The sequence below is a fragment of the Hemitrygon akajei genome, chromosome 5 (genome assembly GCF_048418815.1).
Source record: "Hemitrygon akajei chromosome 5, sHemAka1.3, whole genome shotgun sequence".
In the NCBI taxonomy this organism is placed as follows: domain Eukaryota; kingdom Metazoa; phylum Chordata; class Chondrichthyes; order Myliobatiformes; family Dasyatidae; genus Hemitrygon; species Hemitrygon akajei.
Genome location: NC_133128.1, coordinates 197820451 through 197844105, shown reverse-complemented (window position 1 = coordinate 197844105; position 23655 = coordinate 197820451). Strand labels below are relative to the sequence as shown.

Sequence of the window (23655 nt, the reverse complement as noted above, 5' to 3'; positions counted from 1 at the left end):
ATTTTCAGAATGCCTTTGACAAGGTGCCACACAAGACTGCTTAGCAAGTTAAGGAAAATTACTAGTATTGGGTGATTGGTAGGAGGCAGTGAGTGGGAATAAAAGGATCCTTTTCTTGTTGGCTGCCAGTGACCTGTGGTGTTCCGCAGTGGCCAGTATTGGGACCGTTTCTTTTTATGCTGTATATCAATGATTTAGAAGATAGAGTAGATGGCCTTGTTGCCAAGTTTGCAGATGATGCGAAGATTGGTGGAGGAGCAGGTGGTGTTGAAAGAAAAATCCTTCAGAAGGACTTGGGTAGTTTAGGGCAAAAAACTGGCAAATGAAATATAGTCAACACACACAAAATGCTGGTGGAACGCAGCAGGCCAGGCAGCATCAATAGGAAGAAGTAGTGTCGACGTTTTAGGCCGAGACCCTTTGTCAGGACTAACTGAAAGGAAAGATAGTAAGAGATTTGAAAGTAGGAGGGGAAGGGGGAAATCTGAAATAATAGAAGACCAGAGGGGGTGGGGTGAAGCTAAGGGCTGGAAAGGTGATTGGCAAAAGGGATACAGAGCTGGAGAAGGGAAGGGATCATGGGATGGGACTCCTACTATCTTTTCTTTCAGTTAGTCCTGACGAAGGTTCTCGGCCCGAAACGTTGACAGTGCTTCTTCCTATAGATGCTGCCTGGCCTGTTGCGTTCCACCAGCATTTTGTGTGTGTTGCTTGAATTTCCAGCATCTGCAGATTTCCTTGTGTTTGCAAATGAAATACAATGTTGGGAAATGCATGGCCATGCATTTTGTTAGAAGAATACATTATTTTCTAAACGGGGAGAAAATCCAAAAATCTGAGATGCAAAGGGACTTGGGAGTTCTTGTGCAGAGCACCTTAAAGGTCAACTTTCAGGTTGAGTCAGTGGTGAGGAAGGCAAATGCAGTGTTAGCATTCATTTCAAGAGGTCTAAAGTGTAAGAGCAGGAGTGTGATGCTGAGGCTTTATAAAGCACTGGTGAGGCCTCACCTTGAGTATTGTGAACAATTTTGGGCTCCTTATCTAAGAAAAGATGTGCTGGCATTGGAGAGGGCTCAGAAGAGGTTCATAAGCATAATTCTGGGAATGAAAAGGTTATCATACGAGGAACATTTTGTAGCTCTGGGTCTGTACCCACTGATATTTCGAAGGATAGGGAATCTCATTGAGACCTTTTGAATGTTGAAAGGCCTAGACAGAGGAGATGTGGAAAGGAAGTTTTCCTTGATGGGGCAAGAGGGCACAGCCTCAGAATAGAGGGGTATCCATTTAAAACAGAGAAACAGAGAAATTTCTTTAGCCAGAGGGTGGTGAATTTGTTACCACAGGCAGCTGTGGAGGCCTGGTCGTTGGGTGTATTTAAGGCAGAACTTGATCTTCTTGATTGGCCGCGTCATCAAAAAATACAGAGAGAAGGACGGGGAGTGGGGCTCTGGAGGGGATAAAAGGATCTGCCGTGATTGAATTGAGGAGCAGACTTGATGGGCCAACTGGCTTATTTCTGCTCCTATGTCTTATGGTCTATACCAACTGCCACATCCTTAGTCCTATCACTCTGGTTCCCTTCATCCTGCCAAATTAGTTTAAAACAGGAGTCCCAACCTGGGATCCACAGACCCCTTTTGTTAATGCTAGGGGTCCACTGAACCTTGGTTGCCGGTACTGTAAAGCGTTGTGCTGCCCCAGTCTGATGTTACGGCTATGTCTTGACTCTCTGAGCTTCCGAGTAAAGATCCGGTTATTTTATTCACTGAACCAGCTTGTATTTATTTTGACATTGCTTATCACAGGCTGTTATACAGCAGTCCTAATAGATTGAAAAGATGTTTTTTTTTAAAGAATGATTATATCTCATCAATGTTAGAGGGCCACTGTGATGCATTAACCCTTGCATTAAGCAAGCTGTCACTGGAAAATGGGACTGTTACGTACAGCTTGTGAATGTCGGTGAAAATCAAATCAATGCAACTCTAAACAGTGAATTGGAAGATCTGGATTTCAAATCTCCATTGATAATCTAGCAGTACAAAGATTTCAATGAATATGGTTCTTGTTCTAGAAGCAGGTTGGAAGAGATAGGTGATCATCCAGTCTTTTGGCAGTCTTTGGTCAATATATGCACTGCATTTACTGATGATTAATCATTAAGAATAATAATGTTTAAAATTCTAACTATTGTCACTGATTTCTATTTTAGTGAATTACATTTAGCTACCACTTGGCCTCATCTTACAGAAGGCATTATTGTTGATAATGATGTATACTCGTAAGTACTAATTTGCTTAAGTTTAAATTTTTTGCATAAAACTAAATTATGTTGTTTGCAAACATAAGATCTCAGAAATGTTGGTACTGTATTTCAACCTTTGCTACTTCCACAAAATGAACTATTTCTTTGGAAAGATTCAAACTATGCACTACTTTTCTCCAAAAGCAAAATGCTGCAGATGCTGAAAGCCTAAAATAAAACATGATCTGCAATTGTTTCCTTAAGCAAAACTAATCTAAAAATAACACTTGTCTTTAAACTTAAAATAGGTCCAGTTCCATTCATTATGTGTGAGAAATTAATAATTTTTGCTGAGAAGGGAAACAGTATCACTCCTGATGAAGAGTTTCGGCCCGAAACATCGTCACTACCTCCTCCCATAGATGCTGTCTGGCCTGCTGAGTTCTGCCAGCATTTTGTGTTTTTAAACAGTATCATCTGTTTATTACTGTGTATTGAATTGAATTTACTTTATTTCTTACATCCTTCACATACGAGTAAATGTTTACATTATGTCTATGTCTAAATGTGCAATCATAGTAATTTATAATGATTTATAATAAATAAAACAGTCAATGTAACATAGAAATACACTGAAATCAGCGTGAATTAATCAGTCTGATGGCCTGGTGGAAGAAGCTGTCCAGGAGCCTTTTGGTTCTGGCTTTTATGCTGTGGTACCGTTTCTCGGATGGTAGCAGCTGGAATAGATTGTGGTTAGGGTGACACTGGTCCCCAGTGATCCTTTAGGCCCTTTTTTCACACCTGTCTTTGTAAATGTCCTGAATCATGGGAAGTTCACAGCTGCAGATGCGCTGGGCTGTCCACACCACACTCCAGAATCCTTCGATTCAGGGTGATACAGTTCCCATACCAGGCAGTGATGCAGCCAGTCAGGATGCTCTCAATTGTGCCCCTTCAGAAAGTTTTTAGGGTTTGGGGGCCCAAACCAAATTTCTTCAACCTTCTGAGGTGAAAGAGGCGCTGTTGTGCCTTCTTCACCACACAGCTGGTGTGTACAGACCACGAGGTCCTTGGTGATGTGGATGCCAGGGAACTTGAAGCTGTATACCCTTTCAACCCCGCATCCATTGATGTCAATAGGGATTAACCCGTCTCCGTTCCTCCTGTAATTCACAACCAGTTCCTTTGTTTTTGTGACATTGAGGAAGAGGTTGTTTTCTTGACACCACTGTGTCAGAGAGATGATTTCTTCCCTGTGGGCTACCTCGTTATTGTTTGAGATTAAGCCAATCAATGTAGTTTTGTCGGCAAAATGAATTATCAGATTAGAGCTGTGGGTGGCGACACAGACAAGGGTATACAGGGAGTAAAGGAGGAGACTTAGTACACATCCCTGAGGGGCTCCTGTGTTGAGAGTCAGAGGGGTAGAGGTGAGGGAGCCCACTCTTGCCACCTGCTGGCAATCTGACAGGAAGTCCAGGATCCAGCTGCGCAAGGCAGAGTCAAGGCCGAGGTCTCGGAGCTTCCTGTCAAGCCTGGTTGGAATTACAGTGTTGAATACTGAACTGTAGTCAAAGAAGAACATTCTTCTTCAGATGTGTAAGGACGGTATGTAGATCAGTGGCAATCGGTTGTGTCGGTAGGTGGATCGTAGGGGGTCCAGTTTGCATGGTAGCAAGCTGAAGATGTAGTTTTTGACCAGCCTCTTAAAGCATTTGCTTATTATTGAGTTGAGTGTGACAGGACACCAGTCATTCAAGCATGTTACCTTGGTCTTTTTTGGTACAGGGACATTGGTGGATAATTTGAACAGGAGGTCACTCTACACTGAGAGAGGAAGAGATTAAAGATGTCAGTAAACACACCTGCCAGTTGTGCTGTGCACATCCTGAGTACTTACCCTGGGATGCTGTCTGGTCCCACAGCCTTGTGACTGTCCACCTGTTGGAGACATCAGCGTACTTCAGCCTTAGAGATGACCAAGTTTGAGGTTGTAGTGGTGGCTTTCCTCGGAGGCTCAAAGCTAGCGATATTGAACTGAGTGTAAAAGCGATTGAGCTCATCTGGGGGAGAGAGGCTGCGATGTTGGTGGCACCAGTTCGTTTGGCTTTGAAGTCTGCGATGGATTGCAACCCTCACTACAAGTCACGTGTGCAATTCATTGTGAATCAAGACTCAGTCTTGTCCTTGTATTGTTGTTTCGCAGCCTTGATAGCTTTGCACAGATCGTAGCTGCTTTTCTTGAGCTCCTGCTGATTGCCAGCAATGTAAGCTCCATGTCACGTGGTAAGCGCTGCTTACACGGCACTAATGATCCAGGGTTTCTGGTTCTGGAAGACCCTTAGCGACTTCTGGGGGGGGGTAACATCGTCAATACACTTCCGGATGAAGCACATGACTCCATCTGTGAACTCAGAGGTATCCTCATCGTGGAGGATATTCCAGTTGACGTCGTTGAAGTAGTTCTGCAACATGGAGGCCAATTGGTCGGACCAACAGTGGATGGTTTTAACTATGGCCATCTTTTGTTTCAGCTTCTGCCTGTATGTTGGCAAAAGCAGGATTGAAGAATGGTCTGATTTTCCAAAAGCTGGGCAAAGGAGAGCTTTGTAAGGGTTGCAGAAGGTAGTGTGGCAATGGTCAAGTGTGTTATTGCCACGCGTGCTCACCCAAACGTGCTGACAAAACTGCGGAGAGACTTTCATCAGTGACGCTCGATTAAACTCACCAGCAACGATGAAGGTAGCCTCTGCGTGTGCAGTCTCCAGCGTGTTGATGGTCTCGTACATTTCCTTAAGGGGCAGGTCAGTATCAGCCTGCAGTGGAATGTACGCCGCTGTGATGATAACAGCCGTGAACTTCCTTGGTAGTCAGTAGAGTCTGCATAGTAGCACCAGGTATTTCAGGTCTGGGGAACAAAAGGATTGAGGGCATGCAATTTCTGGGGGTCGCACCAAGCGTTGTTGACCATGAAGCATACCCTTCCTCCTTTACTCTTCCCAGAAAGGATTTTTGATCTGTCCATTTGGAACAGGGAGAACCCAGCGGGTTCATTAGTGTGGTCTGTTATCTCCTCCATCAGCCAGGTCTCCATGAAGTACAAAATGTTACATTCCTTTGTTCCCGCTGTTGGGCTCCAGTTATGCCCTGTGTTCGTTTGGAAGAGAGACAACCAGCATCGGAATATAGCAAAACGTGGCTTTATTGGCAGAATCGTAACTGGCACAGCGAGTCGACGGAGTCGCTGGAGAAGGCGCGCTTTCCGACTTCCCCTTACAATCTTCTCTTATTTATATCCCTTTTTCCCCCCAGCACAACCCCCCGCTACATATTAGGTAATATTAGGCACTTGTGTCCATCTTATTGGCCCGCAGCCATATGCTCACAAGTTATCTGTTTCTTTTTGTTTACTGAATCGCGTGACACTAGTAGTTTCGATGTAGCGGGGTCCCCAGTTTCGCTCCCCCCTCCCTCTCATTACGTGAGCCACTCCTGACCTGTAATGGCAGTCTCGAATTAACCCTAACACCGCTGATAGGAGATTCTGGTTCTCAGTTTACACAGCTTGTTGTCCAGAGACTGATCTCTAAAATATGTTCCATAACTGTTCACTTTCTTTTTTGCCAGGGATCTTGATGCTCTGCAAGCACCCCTATGGTCTGTTAGGGTGAGGAAGGCTGATAACCCCCAGTGTTTGTTGGGTATAAAATTCTTCTTCTGTACTACGAAAGCCCGGAAATGAAACTGAATTCAAAATTTTACATTTAGTATTATTCTGCTGGAATGCTTAAATGATATGACTGTTTTTTAACAGGAGATTTTCTTACTGAATTCTTCAAACTTTGTCTCCGGAAAGAGTCAGCAGATGAGATTCTTGGAAGGTCAACGCTTGAGGATGAAACCAAAGGTTTAAACAAAAGAATTTAATATTCAGATAGTTGTGTGTTTATGTGTGTTATTATTGTTTCTGCTAAATATGTTATTTGGCATTCTTCTAATAGATCATGCAGATATTAGCCAAGCATTGCAGAAGCTCACAGAACCAACATCTGTTCATATGCCTCGACTGTCCACTATGTCAAATATGGTCCACAGTGCTCGCAAGAGGATGCATAAACACAGACGTACAGAAGAGTCACCAATTAGTAATGAAGTTCTAAATTCAATTTTATTAGTAAGTATTTATTTCATTTTTAAATATGCCTGTTTTTGATAACTTAAATTAGCTTTTTATATTAATAATAGGTAGCTAATCAGTTGCCCCAATATTGGTATAATCTTGGCAGTACTATGCTGATTGCTTCCATTTGATTTCAGTACAATTTTCTGCATTTGAGAATGGCCCAGTGTAGCAAAGGACATTCAGCTATAGTCGCAACAACATTTTAAGTCTTTGTCTAGATTAAGATCTATATCTGGCAATAACCTTTGACATCCAGAGTTACAAACACTTAGGGTTTGTTAAAAATTGAATACTCTTTTAACAAGAAATTAAACGTCATGGATTTTGCATTTCAAACATCAGGAAACATAACTAGGCACTAAAAATACGTAAAAATAAAGCTAGCTTAAGTATTTAAAGTAAACTGGCTTGATGTTCTAACAGTTAATTCTTCTGTTCTTTTCTCTGGGACCAAGTTTATCCAGAGATTGGGGAAGTCTGTGGAATATTACGTTGCCATATTGACTTCATTAATTCGCATAACTAGGGCTGTAGATAGGGCTTTAAACTAAATAGCAGAGGGATGGATTCAACAGCTTGGAAAAATATGGAATAAAGTAAAAGAGAAGGAGAGTACAGAAGATATTACTGGTTTGCAGAATAAAGAATTAGATAAATAGTTTAGAAAGGGAGAAGAATTTACCTTCACGCAACATGGAGAGAAAATTGAAAAGATGGGTGGTGAATTACAGGACTGAATGTGTTATTTGAAATCATGCAGTGTATGAAATAAGGTAGATGATCTTGTAGCTCAGTAAGAAATTGGCAACAATGATGTTGTGGGCATCTGAGTTGTAGTGAAAGAAGGTCATAGCTGGGAGCTTAACCTCTAAGGATACACATCAAAAGGACAGGCAGGTAGACAGTGGGATGAGGTGGCTTTGTTGATTTAAAACAAAAACATTAAAATGAATTTTTAGAAAGAAGTAACATGGGATCAGAGGATGTAGAATCCTTGTGCATGGAGTTAAGAAACTGCAAGGGTAAAAACAACCTGATTGAAATTACATACAGCCCTCCAAAACAATAGCCGGGTGGTGGATTAAAAATTACTACGGGAGATAGAAAAGGCAGTAAAATGGACAGTTTTCCAATAATTATGGGAGATTTCAATATCAAGAGAAGGAATTTGTAGAATGCCTACAAAATGGCTTTTTAGAGCAACTAGTGGTTGCTCACTAGGGGAAAGGCAATTCTGGATTGGATGTTGGTTAATAAACCAGATTTGATTAGGAAGCTTAAGATAAAGGAACCCTTGGGAGGCAGTAATCATACATGAAGGTATCACCCTGTGGTCCAAGAGGGAAAAGTTAAAATTGGATGTACTGTAATTGCAGTTGAGTGGCATGGGAGAGGAGCTCACCAAAATTAGTTGGAAGGGGACACTAATGGAGATGATGTTAGAGTAGGAATAGCTGGAGTTTCTGGGAGTAATACAGGATCAGTTCTTGCTGAAGAAGAAGCAACATTCTAAAGTGAAGCTGAAGCACCCTTGGCTGACAAAGGAAGTCAAAGACAGCGTAAAAGCTAAAGGGAAGGCATATAATTACCAAAAATTAGTGGAGAGAGTCCAGGACCTGTGGGCATAGAAGGATGACTCTAGAGTACAGATGGGGAGGAATTTCTTTAGCCAGAGGATGATGAATCTGTTGAATTCATTGCCATAGAGAGTGTGGAGGTTAAGTCATTGAGTATATTTAAAGCAATGGTTGAGAAGTTCTTATTAGTAAAGGCATCAAACGTTACAGGGTGAAGGCAGGAGAATGGGGTTGAAAGGGATAATAAATCAGCCTTGATTGAACAGCGGAGCTGAATGGGCTGAAGTTCCTAATTCTGCTCCTAATCTTATTGTCTTATTAGGACAGTACAGACAATGACAGGATAGAAAATACCGATCCCAGCTCTGATAAAGGCGAACGCCAGAAACTTGGAATTCTGCAGGGGCACCTGTGTAAATTCTGGAGCTTGCATTCAGCTGAAGGTAGTACAGAGTACTTTTTGAAAGATTGAATGCAAGTGATACCATAATTAGGAATTTGAATCTAAAAAGAAAACTAAAATTAAAAGGGGATTGTAGCACTATACAGCTGTAATTTCATTTTACTGGAAGCTCAACTCATTGTCAGATATCACTGCTTGTTATTGTGTTCATATTTATAGCTATATACAGTCAGATCTTGTTTGCCTGTCTTCGTGCTCAGATTCATAGCTCTACTCATACTGTCAGATCTCACTAGCCTGCCTTTATACTCAGATTTGCTTGATCCATATGGAGGACTGAACTTGCTGGCTGATGAATTCCTCTACATTACCCATCTCAATCCTGTTTTTTTTAATGAAACTGTTTGGAATTCAAAACTGGAATACCCTTACCTGTCTCTCCTTTCTTCCTCATTTTAATTTGTGGAAGCCAAGGACAAATCCATCTTGTCGTTCTGTGGAGCCTTAATAAGACTCATCAGACATATTAGGCAACACACACAAAATGCTGGAGGAACTCAGCAGGCCAGATAGCATCTGTGGAAAAGAGTGCAGTCGACGTTTCGGGCCGAGACCCTTCATCAGGACTGGAAATACAGAAAGAAGGTGGGGGAAAGGGAGGAAGAAACACAAGGTGATAGGTGAAAGTGAGAGAGATGAAGTAAAGAGCTGGGAAATTGATTGGTGAAAGAGATGCAGGGGGTGGAGAAGGGGAAGTTTGATAGGAGAGGACAGAAGGCCATGGAAGAAAGAAAGGGAGGAGGAGGACCAGAGGGAGGTGATGGGCAGGTAAGGAGGTGAGGTGAGAGAGAGAAATGGGAATGCTGGGGGGTGGGGGGGAGGTGTGGCTTTACTGGAAGCTTGAGAAATGAAATGTTTATGCGATCAGGTTGGCCATCCATTTTAATTTTACTTCCCATTCGGACATGTCAGCCGGTGGCTGCCTCTACTGTTGCAATGAGGGCACACTTGGGTTGCAGGAGCAATACCTTGTATTCCGTCTGGGTAGCTTCCAACCTGATGGCATGAACATTGATTTATCTATCTTCCGGTAATGGCCTCCCACCACCCCACCCGCATGTCACCATTCCCCATTCCAATTTCCCTCTCTCACCTTTATCTCCTTACCTGCCTATCACCTCCCTCTGGTGTTCCTCCCCCTTTTCTCCTATCAGATTCCCCCTTCTCTAGCCCTGTATCTTTCACCAATCAACTTCCTAGTTCTTTACTTCACCCCTCCCAGTTTTACCTATTGCCTTGTGTTTCTTAGTCTGACTCCTCATCTTTTCTCTCCAGTCCTGGTGAAGGGTCTTGGCCCGAAACGTCAACTGTACTCTTTTCCATTTGATTGGAGTAAGGTGCAGACACAGTAGAAGAGTTCCTGTGCAAGTCTGACGAAGAGCTTTAAACCCCAGACTCCATAAAAGAGGGATACTGTCTAGCAGAGCAGTCGTCGTTGGAGTGGTGTGAGTCAGAGTAGTAAGGCTTTGGCTCAACAGGGCTTCGCGAGAGCAGGCAGAGGCAAGGTAAGCAGGGAAATTCCTTATTTCTTATTTCTTTTTTTTTCTTATTAAACTCTTGAGATTATAGGGGGTATGTCTACAGTGTCAGTGTTCTGTTCTGGGTATCAGAAGTGGGATTTCCAGGAGACTACTAGCCTCCCTGATGGCCACATCTGCACCAGGTGCATCAAGTTGCAGCTCCTTAGAGACGGTGTTAAGGAACTGGAGCTGCAGCTCGATGACCTTCGGCTTTTTAGGGAAAGTGATGAGGTGATAGACAGGAGCTACAGGAAGGTAATCATCCCAAGGCTACAAGAGTGACTGCCAGAAGAGGGAGGGGAGAACGTCAGATAGAGGAGAGCACCACTGTAATCATCCCCGTAAATAATAAGTACTCAATTTTGAGTACTGTTGGGGGTGGGGGGAAATGAGCTACCTGGGGGAAGCAACAGCAGCCATCCATCCCTCTGGCCCCATATCACAGAAAGGATGTGTTGTCATTAGAAAGAGTTCAGAGTAGGTTCCCAAGGATGATTCCAGGAATGAAGGGGTTAACCTGAGGAGCATTTGGCAGCTTTAGGCTAGTATTCGCTTGAATTTAGATGAGTGGGGGGGGGGGGGGCGTGGGTCTCATTGAAACCTACCGAATGTTGAAAGGACTAGATAAGGTGGATGTGGAGTGGGTGTTTCTTCTGGTAGTGGTATCCAGAACTAGAGGGCACAGCCTCAAAATTGAGTGGAAACCTTTTAGAACAGAGGTAAGGAGGATTTTTTTTTAAATCGGAGAGTAGTAAATCTATGGAATGCTCTGCCACAGACAGTGGTTGAGGCCAAGTCCGTAGTGTTACGTAGACGCAACCCTGTAAAAGTATCAGCAGCAATAGAACACACCTGGAGTCTGATTTTGATGTTAAAACCGCTATTTATTTTAGTAACTACTTAATATAGTAACTTAAACCAGATAAATCAAAAGTTAGTAGTGTTATGCATATATATGTGTAAATATAATTCCCAAACTCATTCCAGCTCAGGTGGCAAGGTTTAAAGTCTTATTATGGTAATGTAACCATCAGTTCAATGCACGGAGTTGTTATTGTTGGTATGAGAGAGATATTTGTAATCAAAAGGCGAAATCCATGATAGGAGAAAAACAAGTAAACAGGTGCCATTGATCTTCCGCCGTCAGCTCCAAATCCACACACGAAGTATCACCAACAGTAGCTTATCACAAAGGGAACCATCTTCAAGGGAAAATTACCACCCAGGCAAGGGTAGACACACCGGTAGATTCCACAAGGTTACCCCAATCACACAACGTGATAGCCACTTATACAGTTCCATGACATGCGAGGTCGTTGCAAAGCTTTTGGCTCCATTAACCGAGGTAAAATGCTGAAGATCCTGAAAGCTTACGGAGTGCCAGACCATCTACTGAGAGCAATAGAGTCCAGCTATACCAAGATCATGGTGAAAGTTGTATCACCAGACAGAGAAACAGCGGTGTTCGAGCTCCTAGCTGGTGTGCTGCAAGGAGACACTCTGGCACCCTACATTTTTATAATCGTCCTTGATTATGCTCTACGTCAAGCTACCAAAGATCATGACAAGCTTGGTTTTACCATAAAACCAGGACGAACCAAAAGAGTCAGACCAGTTACGCTCACAGATCTCGATTTTACAGATGACATAGTCCTGCTGTCTGACCAGATGGAGGAAGTACAGCAGCTACTGCCAAAAGTGAAAATTGAGTGCAACAAAGTTGGACTTCACCTAAACGCTAAAAAGACAGAGTACGTGGCGTTCAACTGCGATTAAGGTGCTCTCAAGACCGTAAAGAATGATACCATTAAGGAAGTCTTAGACTACAAGTACCTCGGGTCAAGAATGCTGAGTTTGGAGAAGGACATAAAGATACAGAAGCCGCTGGCATGGAGGGCTGTGAACGACATGAAGGAAATCTGGACGTCGAACCTGACCAGAGGGTTTAAAAAGAGGATCTTCATAGCAGTCATAGAGTCCATTCTCACGTATGGATGTGAGATGTGGGCACTCACCAAGACCATGTGAAAGTCATTAGATGGTTGCTATACACAAATTCTCTGGATGGCTCTTGACATGAGTTGGCAACAGCACATGACGAATGTTGAGCTCTATGACAACCTACCGATGCTCACTACTAAAATCGAGGCGAAAAGACTACAACTAGCGGGGCACTGTCTACGCCACCCTAAGCTATCAGTCCACAGGGAAAAAAATGAACCCTAGGGGTATATAACACCCCCCCCCCAAAGCAAAATTTTGATCAAGGAGCAAAATTTTTAACTGTAGATTATTGTGTAAAGCAATACATGTGATTATTATGTAGCCCATTACAGAAACGTATACAAATACTAGTTTCTATTTCACTGTTAAACTTAACATCCAGTCAACCAACCATAATATTGTCTTGTCCTTTCACATGCTTTGTTACCAAAATCAAATTCCTGCAAAACCAGATTCTGTTGTATTCAAAATGGAGTTTAATCAACCAGTTACCCTTGTCCACTTCAAAACAGAATGATTAACCATTACGTGATCAGCTTGCTTCCCAGCTCGAATAGGACCTACAAAAACTGCCTGAACTTTACTCTGAACAGGTGCCAGCTGCGTACCAATGTTTTCCAAACTAATCACATTCGTTAAACTTACTGAAATCATGTTTACCTTGTAAAAAGTTCCAAACAAGTCATTCTATTTTCAAGACTTAGTTCCAGATGTTTCCATAGTAATATTTGCAGATGGTCCCTCTTGGTCAAAATAACACTTCCCTTTGTTTTGGGAAGTCTCTGAACCCTGTCTCTCCAAACCACAAACTTGAGTTTGTTTAACTTTAAATTCCAAAATATAGTTGAACAAGCCAACATGCACTGTCTCAGTAGACCACTGCTCCTTCAGCAAGGTTAAAGGTCTTGAAACCAATCTAGACTTCACAGAATGACAGAATTCCTTTCCAACTGAATCAGACATCTCAGGCTTTACCTGAGCTTCAACACCATGTTCAACATCCTGCAGGTTTACAGATGCTTCAACAACCTGAACACAGGCATCTGGGGCTGCCTCCTCTTTCAGGCTTTCATCACTAGTTCCAACTTCAACTTCTATTCACCCTGATCATCCCAGCTACTCTCTTGGAAGCTCTCATTCGGGAGAAACTTAACGTTGTGGGTTAAAACATACTCATCTGCTAGTCTAGCAGACTCCTGCAAAGTGGTAGCATTCTTTTCATCTAGGTACGTCTTTATCTCATCAGGGACACAACTTTTAAATTCTTCAATCAAAATCAACTCTTTCAAGTTGTTAAAATCTTCATTTACCCCTTCTGAGGTACACCAACAATTGAAGTACACAAACTTCTCATAGGCAAATTCCACATACATTTGGTTCCCAGATTTCCTCAAATTTCTAAACCTTTGTCTGTAAGCTTCCAGAACCAACTCATAAGCTTTAAGCACTGCCCATTTCACTGTATCATAATCAGCTGCTTCTTTAAGAGATAGAGCCGAATAAACTTGTTGGGCTTTACCCTTAAATACACTTTGAAACAACACAGGCAAGTTGTCTTTTGGCCAGTTTCGATTCTGAGCCACTTTTTCAAAATGCAAGAAGTATTTATCAACTTCTGTTTCCTCAAACAGAGGTACCAACTTAACTTCTTGACTGGTACTAAACCCACCGCCAGGGTCTAACACTAGACCTCCTTGCTGCAATTTCTCTATCTTTTCCAGCTCGAACCACCTCTGTCTTTCTACTTCGGCCCTCTGCTTGTCTGCCTCCTCAGCCTCGAGCTGATGCTGTCTTTGCTTCTCCTCAGCATCGATCCTTAATCTTTCCATATGATACTGGTGCTCAAACCCGCTAGGTTTACTTTCAGGAAACAACTCCAACTCCTCTACTTTAAACATATCCTCAGATATATAATACTCGGCTATTGTCTTCTGCATCTGTGACCACCTCATTGTCGATTTCACCTTAGTAAGTTTCAACAACTCAAACCTACTGACATCCTCTGATACCTCAGAGGATGGCGTTTCCAGAAATTTATCAACATCCATTGCTGCTGATTTTCCCTTACACAAGTAAACCAAAAGGGATTTCCCCAATCAAATCGGTATTTGAGCAATCAGTAAGCCCCCAAATATGTTCATATCCCAGACGAGCCCCTAATTAATGTTACATGCATGCAACCCTGTAAAAGTATCAGCAGCAATAGAGTACACCTGGAGTCTGGTTTTGATGTTAAAACCACTATTTATTTTAGTAACTACTTAATATAGTAACTTAAACCAGGTAAATCAAAAGTTAGCAGTGTTATGTGTGTATGTATATGTATGTGTGTGTGTGTCTATATAATATAATTCCCAAACTCATTCAAGTTCAGGTGGCAAGGTTTAAAGTCTTCTGATGGTAATGTAACAAAGTTCAATTCAATGCACGGAGTTGTTATTGTTGGTATGAGAGATATTTGTAATCGAAAGGTGAATTCTACGATAGAAGAAAAACAAGTAAACAGATGCCATTGGTCTTCCGCCGTCAGCTCCAAATCCACACAATGTAGCACCAACTTTAGCTTATCACAAAGGGGACCATCTTCAAAGGAAAACTACCACCCAGGCAAGGGTAGACACACTGGTAGATTCCACAAGGTTACCCCAGTCACACAATGTGATAGCCACTTATCCAGTTCCACAACATATGAGGTAACTCCCAACAGTGATTTGCCACAGGGGTGCCTTCTTTCCCAGACAAGGGTTAACACACATGGTATTCACAAAGGTTTTCCTTCACCAGAGAACCCATTCCTGTGGATTAACTATGTGACAACCACACTTTCGTATTTGAATGGAATCAGACTCACCCTTATGGGCTACTTGGAGAGAGTCCAAATAGTGATCTCTTTGTCACTAGGTTTCTTCTGTTTCAAACCTTTCTCTCCCCTCTTCTCTGCAACTGCCTCCAGTTGTAGCAAATGTGAGAGTCATTTATCAATACTCTGGATCAATCTCAACTCACCCCTTTGGGTTACTGAAAGTTTAAACCAGCAATCCCACTCACTGGTGTCTTTCCATGATTGAAACCATCTCAACTCTAACCATGTTTCTCTGTCTTTGAGAGAATCATCTGACCTTGATTAATATAAACATGCTGCGAACTGATGTAAACACCCATTGTCCATCAAATAACTCCACCTCTCTTCCACCACGGCAACCCAGCAAATCTGTAGTCAGTAGAAATCCAACAGAGCAGAAGTCAGTCTCAATTATCTCGGCATTTTAAAGTGACAGTCCACAGGGGGGAAAAAATGAACCCTATGGGTATATAACAGTAGGCATATTTAAGGCGGAAAATAATTGTTTCCTGATCGGTCAAGGCATCAAAGGATATGGCAAGAAGGCAGGTGTATAGGGTTGAGTGGGATCTGGGATCAGCTATGATGGAATGGCAGAGCAGAATTGATGGGCTTAATGGCCTAATTCTGTTCCTACGTCTTGTGCTGCCTGGTTCTGCAGACTTTCTGTTCTTTGTGATTAGACATATTAGACAGACAGACATACTTTATTGATCTCGAGAGAAATTGGGTTTCATGACAGCCGCACCAAGAATAGTGAAGAAATATAGCAATATAAAACCATAAATAATTAAATAATAAGTTAATCATGCCAAGTGGAATTAAGTCCAGGACCAGTCTATTGGCTCAGGGTGTCTGACACTCAGAGGGAGGAGTTGTAAAGTTTGATGGCCACAGGTAGGAATAACTTCCTATGCCTCTCAGTGTTAGGCCTTCTGAATCTGCATAGGGTCTTTGACATACGGCTTGAGAGGAGAATTCCAGAGCTCTACTTAAACAACTAAATACCAAAAGTTTTTAGAAGCGTGTGATTTAGTGAATTTTCAGTCCCCAGGTTCTTTTAGAATTCCAAGAATGATGGAGAAGTATTGCTTCTTGATCTTATTTTAAAGTTTAAAAGAAGGAACGGATACAGAGCATATGAACTGAAGAGAAGAACTGAGATGAACACAGAGATTGGCACTTTTATACTTGAGAAAAGGCAAATTCCTGAGATTTTACAAGGGCCAATTAAAAGATGCACAGTCACAGCAAATGTTATGTGCTAATACTTAGCCAATGAAAACTGAAAAAGGTGATACTCCGTTATGAAACCGCTATACCACTTGTCTGCCAATAGGTGGAGACAGTCACCACATTGTGAAAAACAGGAATTTAAAAAATATACAAACAAGAGAAAAACTACAGATGCTGTAAATCCGAGCAACATACACAAAATGCTGGAGGAGCTCAGCAGACCAGGCAGCATCTATGGAAAAAAGTACTGTTGATGTTTCAGGCCGAAACCCTTCGACAGGACTGGAGAAAAAAAGCTGAGGAGTAGATTTAAAAGGTGGGGGGGGGGGGGGGGGGGGAGGGGGAAGAGAGAGAAACACCAGGCAATAGGTGAAACCTGGAGGGTGAAGGATAGAAGCAAAGAGCTAGGAATTTGATTGGTGAAACAGACAGAAGGCCATGGAAGAAAGAAAAAAGGGTGGTGGGGTTGGAGCACCAAAGGGTGGCGATGGGTGGGCAAGGAGATAACATGAGAGAGGGAAAAGGGAATGGGATATGGTGAAGGGAGGCGTGAGAGGCACTACCAGAAGTTTGAGAAATTGATGTTCATGCCAGCAAACTGGAGGCTACCCAAATGGAATATAAGGTGTTGTTTCTCCTACCTAATGGTGGCCTTATCATAATAGTGGAAGAGGCCATGGATAGACATATTGGAATGGGAAGTTGAATGGAGCATAGATGCTTGGGGAAACGGTCTCCCAATCTACAAAAGGGGTAACGAGTGCCCATGGCTTCCCCTTTTGTTTGAAGGCAGTGGGAAGAGCCAAAAGAGAAATTATTGAGAGTGTGGACAAGCTCCGCTAGGCAGAGAGTGGTGGTGGAGGGGAACTAGTTAGGTCTGGTGTCCAGAAAGAAACAGAGAGCTTTGAGGCCTTCCCACCCTTCAAGCAAAAGGGGTAGCCATGGGCACTCACATTGGTCCCAGCTGTGCCTACCTGTTTGTCAGCTACGTGGAACAGCCTACAGTGACCGTCCTGCATTTTTCCTACGCTACATCAACGACTGTATTGATGCTGCTTCCTGTTCCTGTGCTGAACTCATTTCATCCACTTTGCCTCCAACTTCCACCTTGCTGTAAAATTCACCTGGTCCATTTCCGACACCTCCCTTTTCTTTCTCGATCTCATCTCCAGAGAGAGTTTATCCACCGATGTCTATTACAAACCCATCACAGCTACCTGGACTATACCTCGTCCCACCACGCTACTTGTAAAATCACCATCCCCTTCTCTCAATTCCTCTGTCTCTGCTGCATCTGCTCTCGGGATGAGGCTTTTCATTCTAGAGTGAAGGAGATGTCTTCCTTTTTCAAAGAAAGGGACTTCCCTTCCTCCACCATCAATGCAGCCCTCAACTGCATCTCTTCCATTTCACACACCTCTGCTCGTACCCCATCCTCCTGCCACTCTAACAGGGATAGGGTTCCTTGCCCTCACCTACCACCCCAACAGCCTCTGCATCTAGCTCATAATTCTCCAAAGTTTCCGCCACCAGCGGAATCCTACCAAGAAGCATGTCTCCGCCCCCCCCCCCCCCCACACTTCCCCACTTTCTGCTTTCCACAGGGATTGCTCCCTGCACGACTCTCTTGTCCATTCATCCCTCCCCATTGATCTCCTTCCTGGCAGTTGTCCTTGCAACTGGAACAAGTGCTACATCTGCCCCTAAACCTCCTCCCTCACTACCATTCAGAGCCCTAAACAGTCCTTTCAGGTGAGGTGACACTTCACTTGTGAGTCATATTGTGATCAGTGCTCCCGGTGTGGCCTTCTGTCTATCAGTGAGACCCAATGTAGACTGGGAGACTGCTTTGCCAAGCATCTATGCTCCATCCACCAGAAAAAGTGTGATCTCCCAGTGGCCACCCATTTTATTTCCAATTCCTATTCCCATTCCAATATGTCCATCCGTGGCCTCCTCCACTGTCGTGATGAGGCCACACTTAGGTTGGAGGAACAACATCTTGTATTCCGTTTCCGTTTGGGTAGCTTCCAGCCTGATGGCATGAACATCGATTTCTCAAACTTACGGGAATACCTCCCACACACCCGCCCACTTCAATATTTCCCATCCCCTTTTCCCTCCCTCACCTTGCCTCCTTGCTCGTCCTTTACCTCCCTCTAGTGCTCCTCCCCCTCCCCCCTTTTTCTTTCTTCCATGGCCTTCTGTCTCTATCACCAACCAACTTCCCAGCTACACACACAAAATGCTGGTGGAACACAGCAGGCCAGGCAGCATCTATAAGGAGAAGCACTGTCGACGTTTCGGCCTGAGACCCTTCGTCAGGACTAACTGAAAGAAAAGATACTAAGAGATTTGAAAGTAGTGGGGGGAGGGGGAAATGCGAAATGATAGGAGAAGACTGGAGGGGGTGGGAAGAAGCTGAGAGCTGGAAAGGTGATTGGCGAAAGTGATACAGAGCTGGAGAAGGGAAAGGATCATGGGATGGGAGGCCTCGGGAGAAAGAAAGGGGTGGGGGGGAAGCACCGAGGGCGATGGAGAACAGGCAGAATGATGGGCAGAGAGAGAGAAAAAAAACAACTAAATATTGTCAGGGATGGGGTAAGGAGGGGAGGAGGGGCATTAACGGAAGTCGATGTTTATGCCATCAGGTTGGAGGCTACCCAGCCAGTGTATAAGGTGTTGTTCCTCCAACCTGAGTTTGGATTCATCTTGATAGTAGAGGAGGCCATGGATAGACATATCAGAATGGGAATGGGATGTGGAATTAAAATGTGTGGCCACTGGGAGATCCTGCTTTCTCTGGTGGACCGAGCGTAGGTATTCAGCAAAACGGTCTCCCAGTCTGCGTCGGGTCTCACCAATCTATAAAAAGCCACACCGGGAGCACCGGATGCAGTATACCACACCAGTTGACTCACAGGAATAAGTGCTACACCTGCCCTTACACTTCCTCCCTCACCACCATTCAGGGCCCCAGACAGTCCTTCCAGGTGAGGCGACATATATATAGAATGCTGTTTGGCCTGCTGAGTTCTTTCAGCATTTTGTGTGTGTTGCATTAAAAAAAATACCCATTGTGTGTTTGTAAATCTATGATTTTAGAATTCCTAAAGATTTTTTAATCAACTATTACTTTTGCATAAAAAATGCAACTAATTCCAATAGATGGGCATACTTTTTCAAAAAGGTGGTTAAGTAATTTGAATGTTTTCAGATATTGCAAGAGGATTTGATCTTGATACTGTTTCCTTGTTATGGTGATAAATATAAAATGTTAACAGCAATGGAAATTACATTAAGAATATAATCAAAAATTAGATAAGCACCCCAACTCCAATCTGAAGAGTATTTAATGGATTTTTTAAAAATACTCTTTCCCAGTATTGATGTTACTAGTATTTTCTGCTATTAGTGATAATGAAATATGTACTAATTTTACATTTTGTATATTTAGTTTCTGTTTCCAGATGCTGCTGAGAAGGCTGCTGATTCATGTAATGCTAATCAGAGCAGCTCAAAAGGATGTAGTATTGTTATGGCTGAAGAAGAGTGTGTAAGTTCTAAAACATTATTATCCAATTCAACCCTTGAAGGTATTTAACTATTTTGCATGTTAGGCTCAGATGCATTAAGCTGATCATAACGCCTTCAGACTATCGACTTAAAGTTGCCCACAACTCCAATTAGAATGCTCCTGGAACTTATATTGTGCATTCCCATTTTTCAATAACCTCATGAACTAAGTTTGACAGAACTTGCAAACACTTTTTACTGTGATTTTACTTCTCTCTACTAAGGTCATTGATCTCTGTAATTCTATAAGATAAATCCTGTTGTAAGCAATGGGAGAAAAATTAGTTTCTGGTCATCAAAATTTAGCACACTATAATATTGACTACCAGTTGTATTTTGTTCTGCGTATTTGGGTGTGTTGTAGTCCAGTTTCCATTTGAAGTATTATAGTAATTTAAACATTGTTTAACTATATCTGGCAAAGAAAGAAATTGCATAGATCATTAAATAATACCACACAGAGCAACTTAAAAGAATGCTTGAAATTTATCATAACTTATTTTCATTGAAGTTTATTTTAATTAGGAGCAGTATGCTCATTATCTGATACACTTATAAATGGCTGCTGCAACTAAATAAGGTCTATCATTGATCAATGCATGATAGATACCATATTTATGACTTCCCATGAAAATACGGGATTTAAAAATTGTGTGTGCGTTAATCACACAAGAAAGCTTTATATGGTGGTGACAGGCCGACATTTATTGAAGGGCCCATGTCTAATACCAGTAGTTATTTCCTGCAATTCCTCCACTATAGTCAAAGACCACCATTCTTTCTTGGTCAATTATTTTCTTTGGGCTCTTAACTGCCACTTAGCTTTTCTACAGTTAAAGTAGGCACTTAGTCTTGTGTGCTTGTGCTTCTGCTGTATAAGTGAGCCAAATATGCAGCAACTATTTACTGTAAATTAACTCTGTTGCTATTTCTTCTTGCTATCTTGCATTGTTATCTATTTATCAATTTTTTGGGGGTATTGTGATTAATTTAACCAGTTGCATTTGTAACTTACCGGTAGTTCATAATAAACTTGTTATAAGTTTCACAAACAAGAAAATCTGCAGATGCTGGAAATCCAAGCAACACACACAGAATGCTGGAGAAACTCAGCAGGCCGGGCAGCATCTAGGAAAAAAAGTTTTGGGCCAAAACCCTTTGGCGGGGCCCCCGAAACGTTGACTGTATTCTTTTTCCTAGATGCTGCTTGGCCTGCTGAGTTCTTCCAGCATTGTGTGTGTGTTATTGTAAGTTTCTATCATTTAGGCCAACTCAAGTAATCTACACACACAAAATGCTGGTGGAACGCAGCAGGCCAGGCAGCATCTATTGGGAGAAGCGCTGTCAACGTTTCAGGCCGAGACCCTTCGTCAGGACAGCGCTTCTCCCTATAGATGCTGCCTGGCCTGCTGCGTTCCACCAGCATTTTGTGTGTGTTGCTTGAATTTCCAGCATCTGCAGATTTCCTCATGTTTGCCTGTCAAATAAGCTAGTTATTTCTTTCACAAATCCTAACGATCATGTTCTCAGTATATATTATGTCATATTCTCAAGTTTGTTCATTTTCATCCCTAATTAAAGTAAAATGTAGATGTGAATTTAGAAGTTGAAGTTGCCTTTAGTTGCCCCAACAGAAGGCAACTAAAAGAAGTCTTTAAGATGGTAGAGATGGGATACAAAAGCAAGCAAGCCAATAATATTAAAGAGGATACCAGAAGTTTTTTTTTTAACAGATATACGAGGGGTGATTGATAAGTTTGTGGCCTAAGGTAGAGAGAGTCGATTTTAGAAAACCTAGTACACTTCTTTTTCAACATAGTCCTCTCCTACATTTACGCACTTAGTCCAGCGGTCATGGAGCATAAGGATCTTGGACCCCCAGAAAGTGTCCACAGCAGGGGTGATTGATAAGTTCATGGCCTACTGTAGAAGGAAATGAGTTATACAGCTCTGGTTACATGCACATGCAGTTCAACTCTGAGTGATTATGCAGGAAGTTTGAAGTTGATAACTCATCAGGGTGATTGATAAGTCCGTGGCCTGAGGTAGAAGGAAATGAGTTATTAACTTCAAACTTCTTGGTTTCCTCAAGGGAGAATCTTGCCTGACTAATCTGTTGGAATTCTTTGAAGAAATAACAAGCAAGATAGACAAGGGAGAATGGTTGCTGTTGTGTATTTGGATTTTCAGAAGGCCTTTGACAAAGTGCTACATATGAGGCTGCTTAACAAGCTGTGAGCTCATGGTGTTACAGGAAAGATTCTAGGATGGATAAAGCAGTGGCTGATTGGCAAGAGGCAAAGAGTGGGAATAAAGGAATCCTTTTCTGGTTAGCTGCCTTTGACTAATTGTGTTCCACAGGGGTCTGTGTTGGGACTGCTTTTTGTGTTACATGTCAACGATTTGGATGATGGAATTGATGGCTCTGTTGCAGAGTTTGCAGACAATACGAGGACAGGTGGAGGGGCAAGTAATTTTGAGGAAGTAGGCAACAGAAGGACTTAGACGGATTAGGAGAATGGAGAAGAAGTGGCAGATGGAATACAGTGTTGGGTAGTGTACGGTCATACAGTTTGATAGAAATGAAAGGGTTGACTGTTTTTCTAAATAGAGAGAAAATACAATATACTAAGTCGCAAAGGGTCTTGTGCAGAATTCCCTTAAGATTAATTTGCAGATTGAGTCTGTGGTGGGGAAGGCAAATGCGATGTTGGCATTCCTTTCAACAGGACTAGAATATAACTATAAGGATGTAATGTTGGGACTTTATGAAGCACTGATTAGACCTCTCTTGAGTACTGTGAGCAGTTTTGGGCCTCTTATCTTAGAAAGGATGTGTTGATACTGGAGGAGGTTCCCGAAAATGATTTGAGGAATGAACGGCTTGTCATATGAAGAACATTTGATGGCTCTGGGCCTATTTTCACTAGAATTCAGAAGAATGAGGGTTGATCTGATGGAAACCTATCAAAGTGGGAAATGCATAAGAGAGGGTGTGGAGAGGATCTTTCCTTTGGTGAGAGAGTCTGAGACCATATAACCATATAACAATTACAGCACGGAAACAGGCCATCTTGGCCCTTCTAGTCTGTGCCGAATGCTTACTCTCACCTAATCCCACTGATCCGCACTCAGCCCATAATCCTCCATTCCTTTCCTGTCCATATACCTATCCAATTTTGCTTTAAATGACAATACCGAACCTGCCTCTACCACTTCAACTGGAAACTCATTCCACACTGCTACCACTCTCTGAGTAAAGTCTCAACCCATGTCCTCTTGTTTGAATCTCCCCTACTCTCAATGGAAAAAGCCTATCCACGTCAACTCTATCTATCCCTCTCATAATTTTAAATACCTCTATCAAGTCCCCCCTCAACCTTTTACGCTCCAAAGAATAAAGACCTAACTTGTTCAATCTTTCCCTGTAACTTGGATGCTGAAACCCAGGTAACATTCTAGTAAATCTTCTGAGGACACAGCCTCAGAATAGAAGGCTGTCCATGTAGAAGGAGATGAGGAGTAATTACTTTAGCCAGAGAATGGTGTATCTGTGGAATACATTGCCACAGGGAGCTGTGGAGGCCAAGTCGTTATATGTATTTAAGACATAGATTGATACATTCTTGATTGGTTAGGGTATGAAGGGATTTGGTGGAAGGCAGGAGATAGGGACTGAGAGGAAAAATGGTTCAGCCATGATGAAATGGAGCAGTCTCAATGGGCCAAATGGCCTAATTCTGCTCCTATATCATGTGTTCTTGTATATTAAATTAGAATACCTGTATATTTTATTATCCTTTATATTTTCTCTTACAGAGCCTTTATAGTCAATTTAAATCTGCTCCTACAGACAGTCTGACATACAAGTTGGCTTTGTGTCTCTGTATGGTTAACTTTTACCATGGCGGCCTAAGGGGTGTGGCCCATTTATGGCAAGAATTTGTGTTGGAAATGCGATACAGATTGGAAAATAATTATCTTGTGCCAGGGTAAGACATTG

The 23655-nt window shown here is 42.4% G+C and overlaps 1 protein-coding gene across 1 annotated transcript in view; it reads left to right on the top strand.

The window, feature by feature from the left end:
• The window catches only part of rab3gap1 (RAB3 GTPase activating protein subunit 1), a gene marked incomplete at its 5' end in the record, with an annotated part of 120748 nt that overhangs the window by 42690 nt on the left and 54403 nt on the right, over positions 1-23655 (top strand). Inside the window, 6 exons of the mRNA XM_073044527.1 lie at positions 2216-2284; positions 5879-5952; positions 6066-6158; positions 6253-6425; positions 19534-19632; positions 23472-23644. Coding sequence (XP_072900628.1) covers positions 2216-2284; positions 5879-5952; positions 6066-6158; positions 6253-6425; positions 19534-19632; positions 23472-23644 — 681 coding nt within the window. The remainder of the gene's footprint in view (positions 1-2215; positions 2285-5878; positions 5953-6065; positions 6159-6252; positions 6426-19533; positions 19633-23471; positions 23645-23655) is intronic.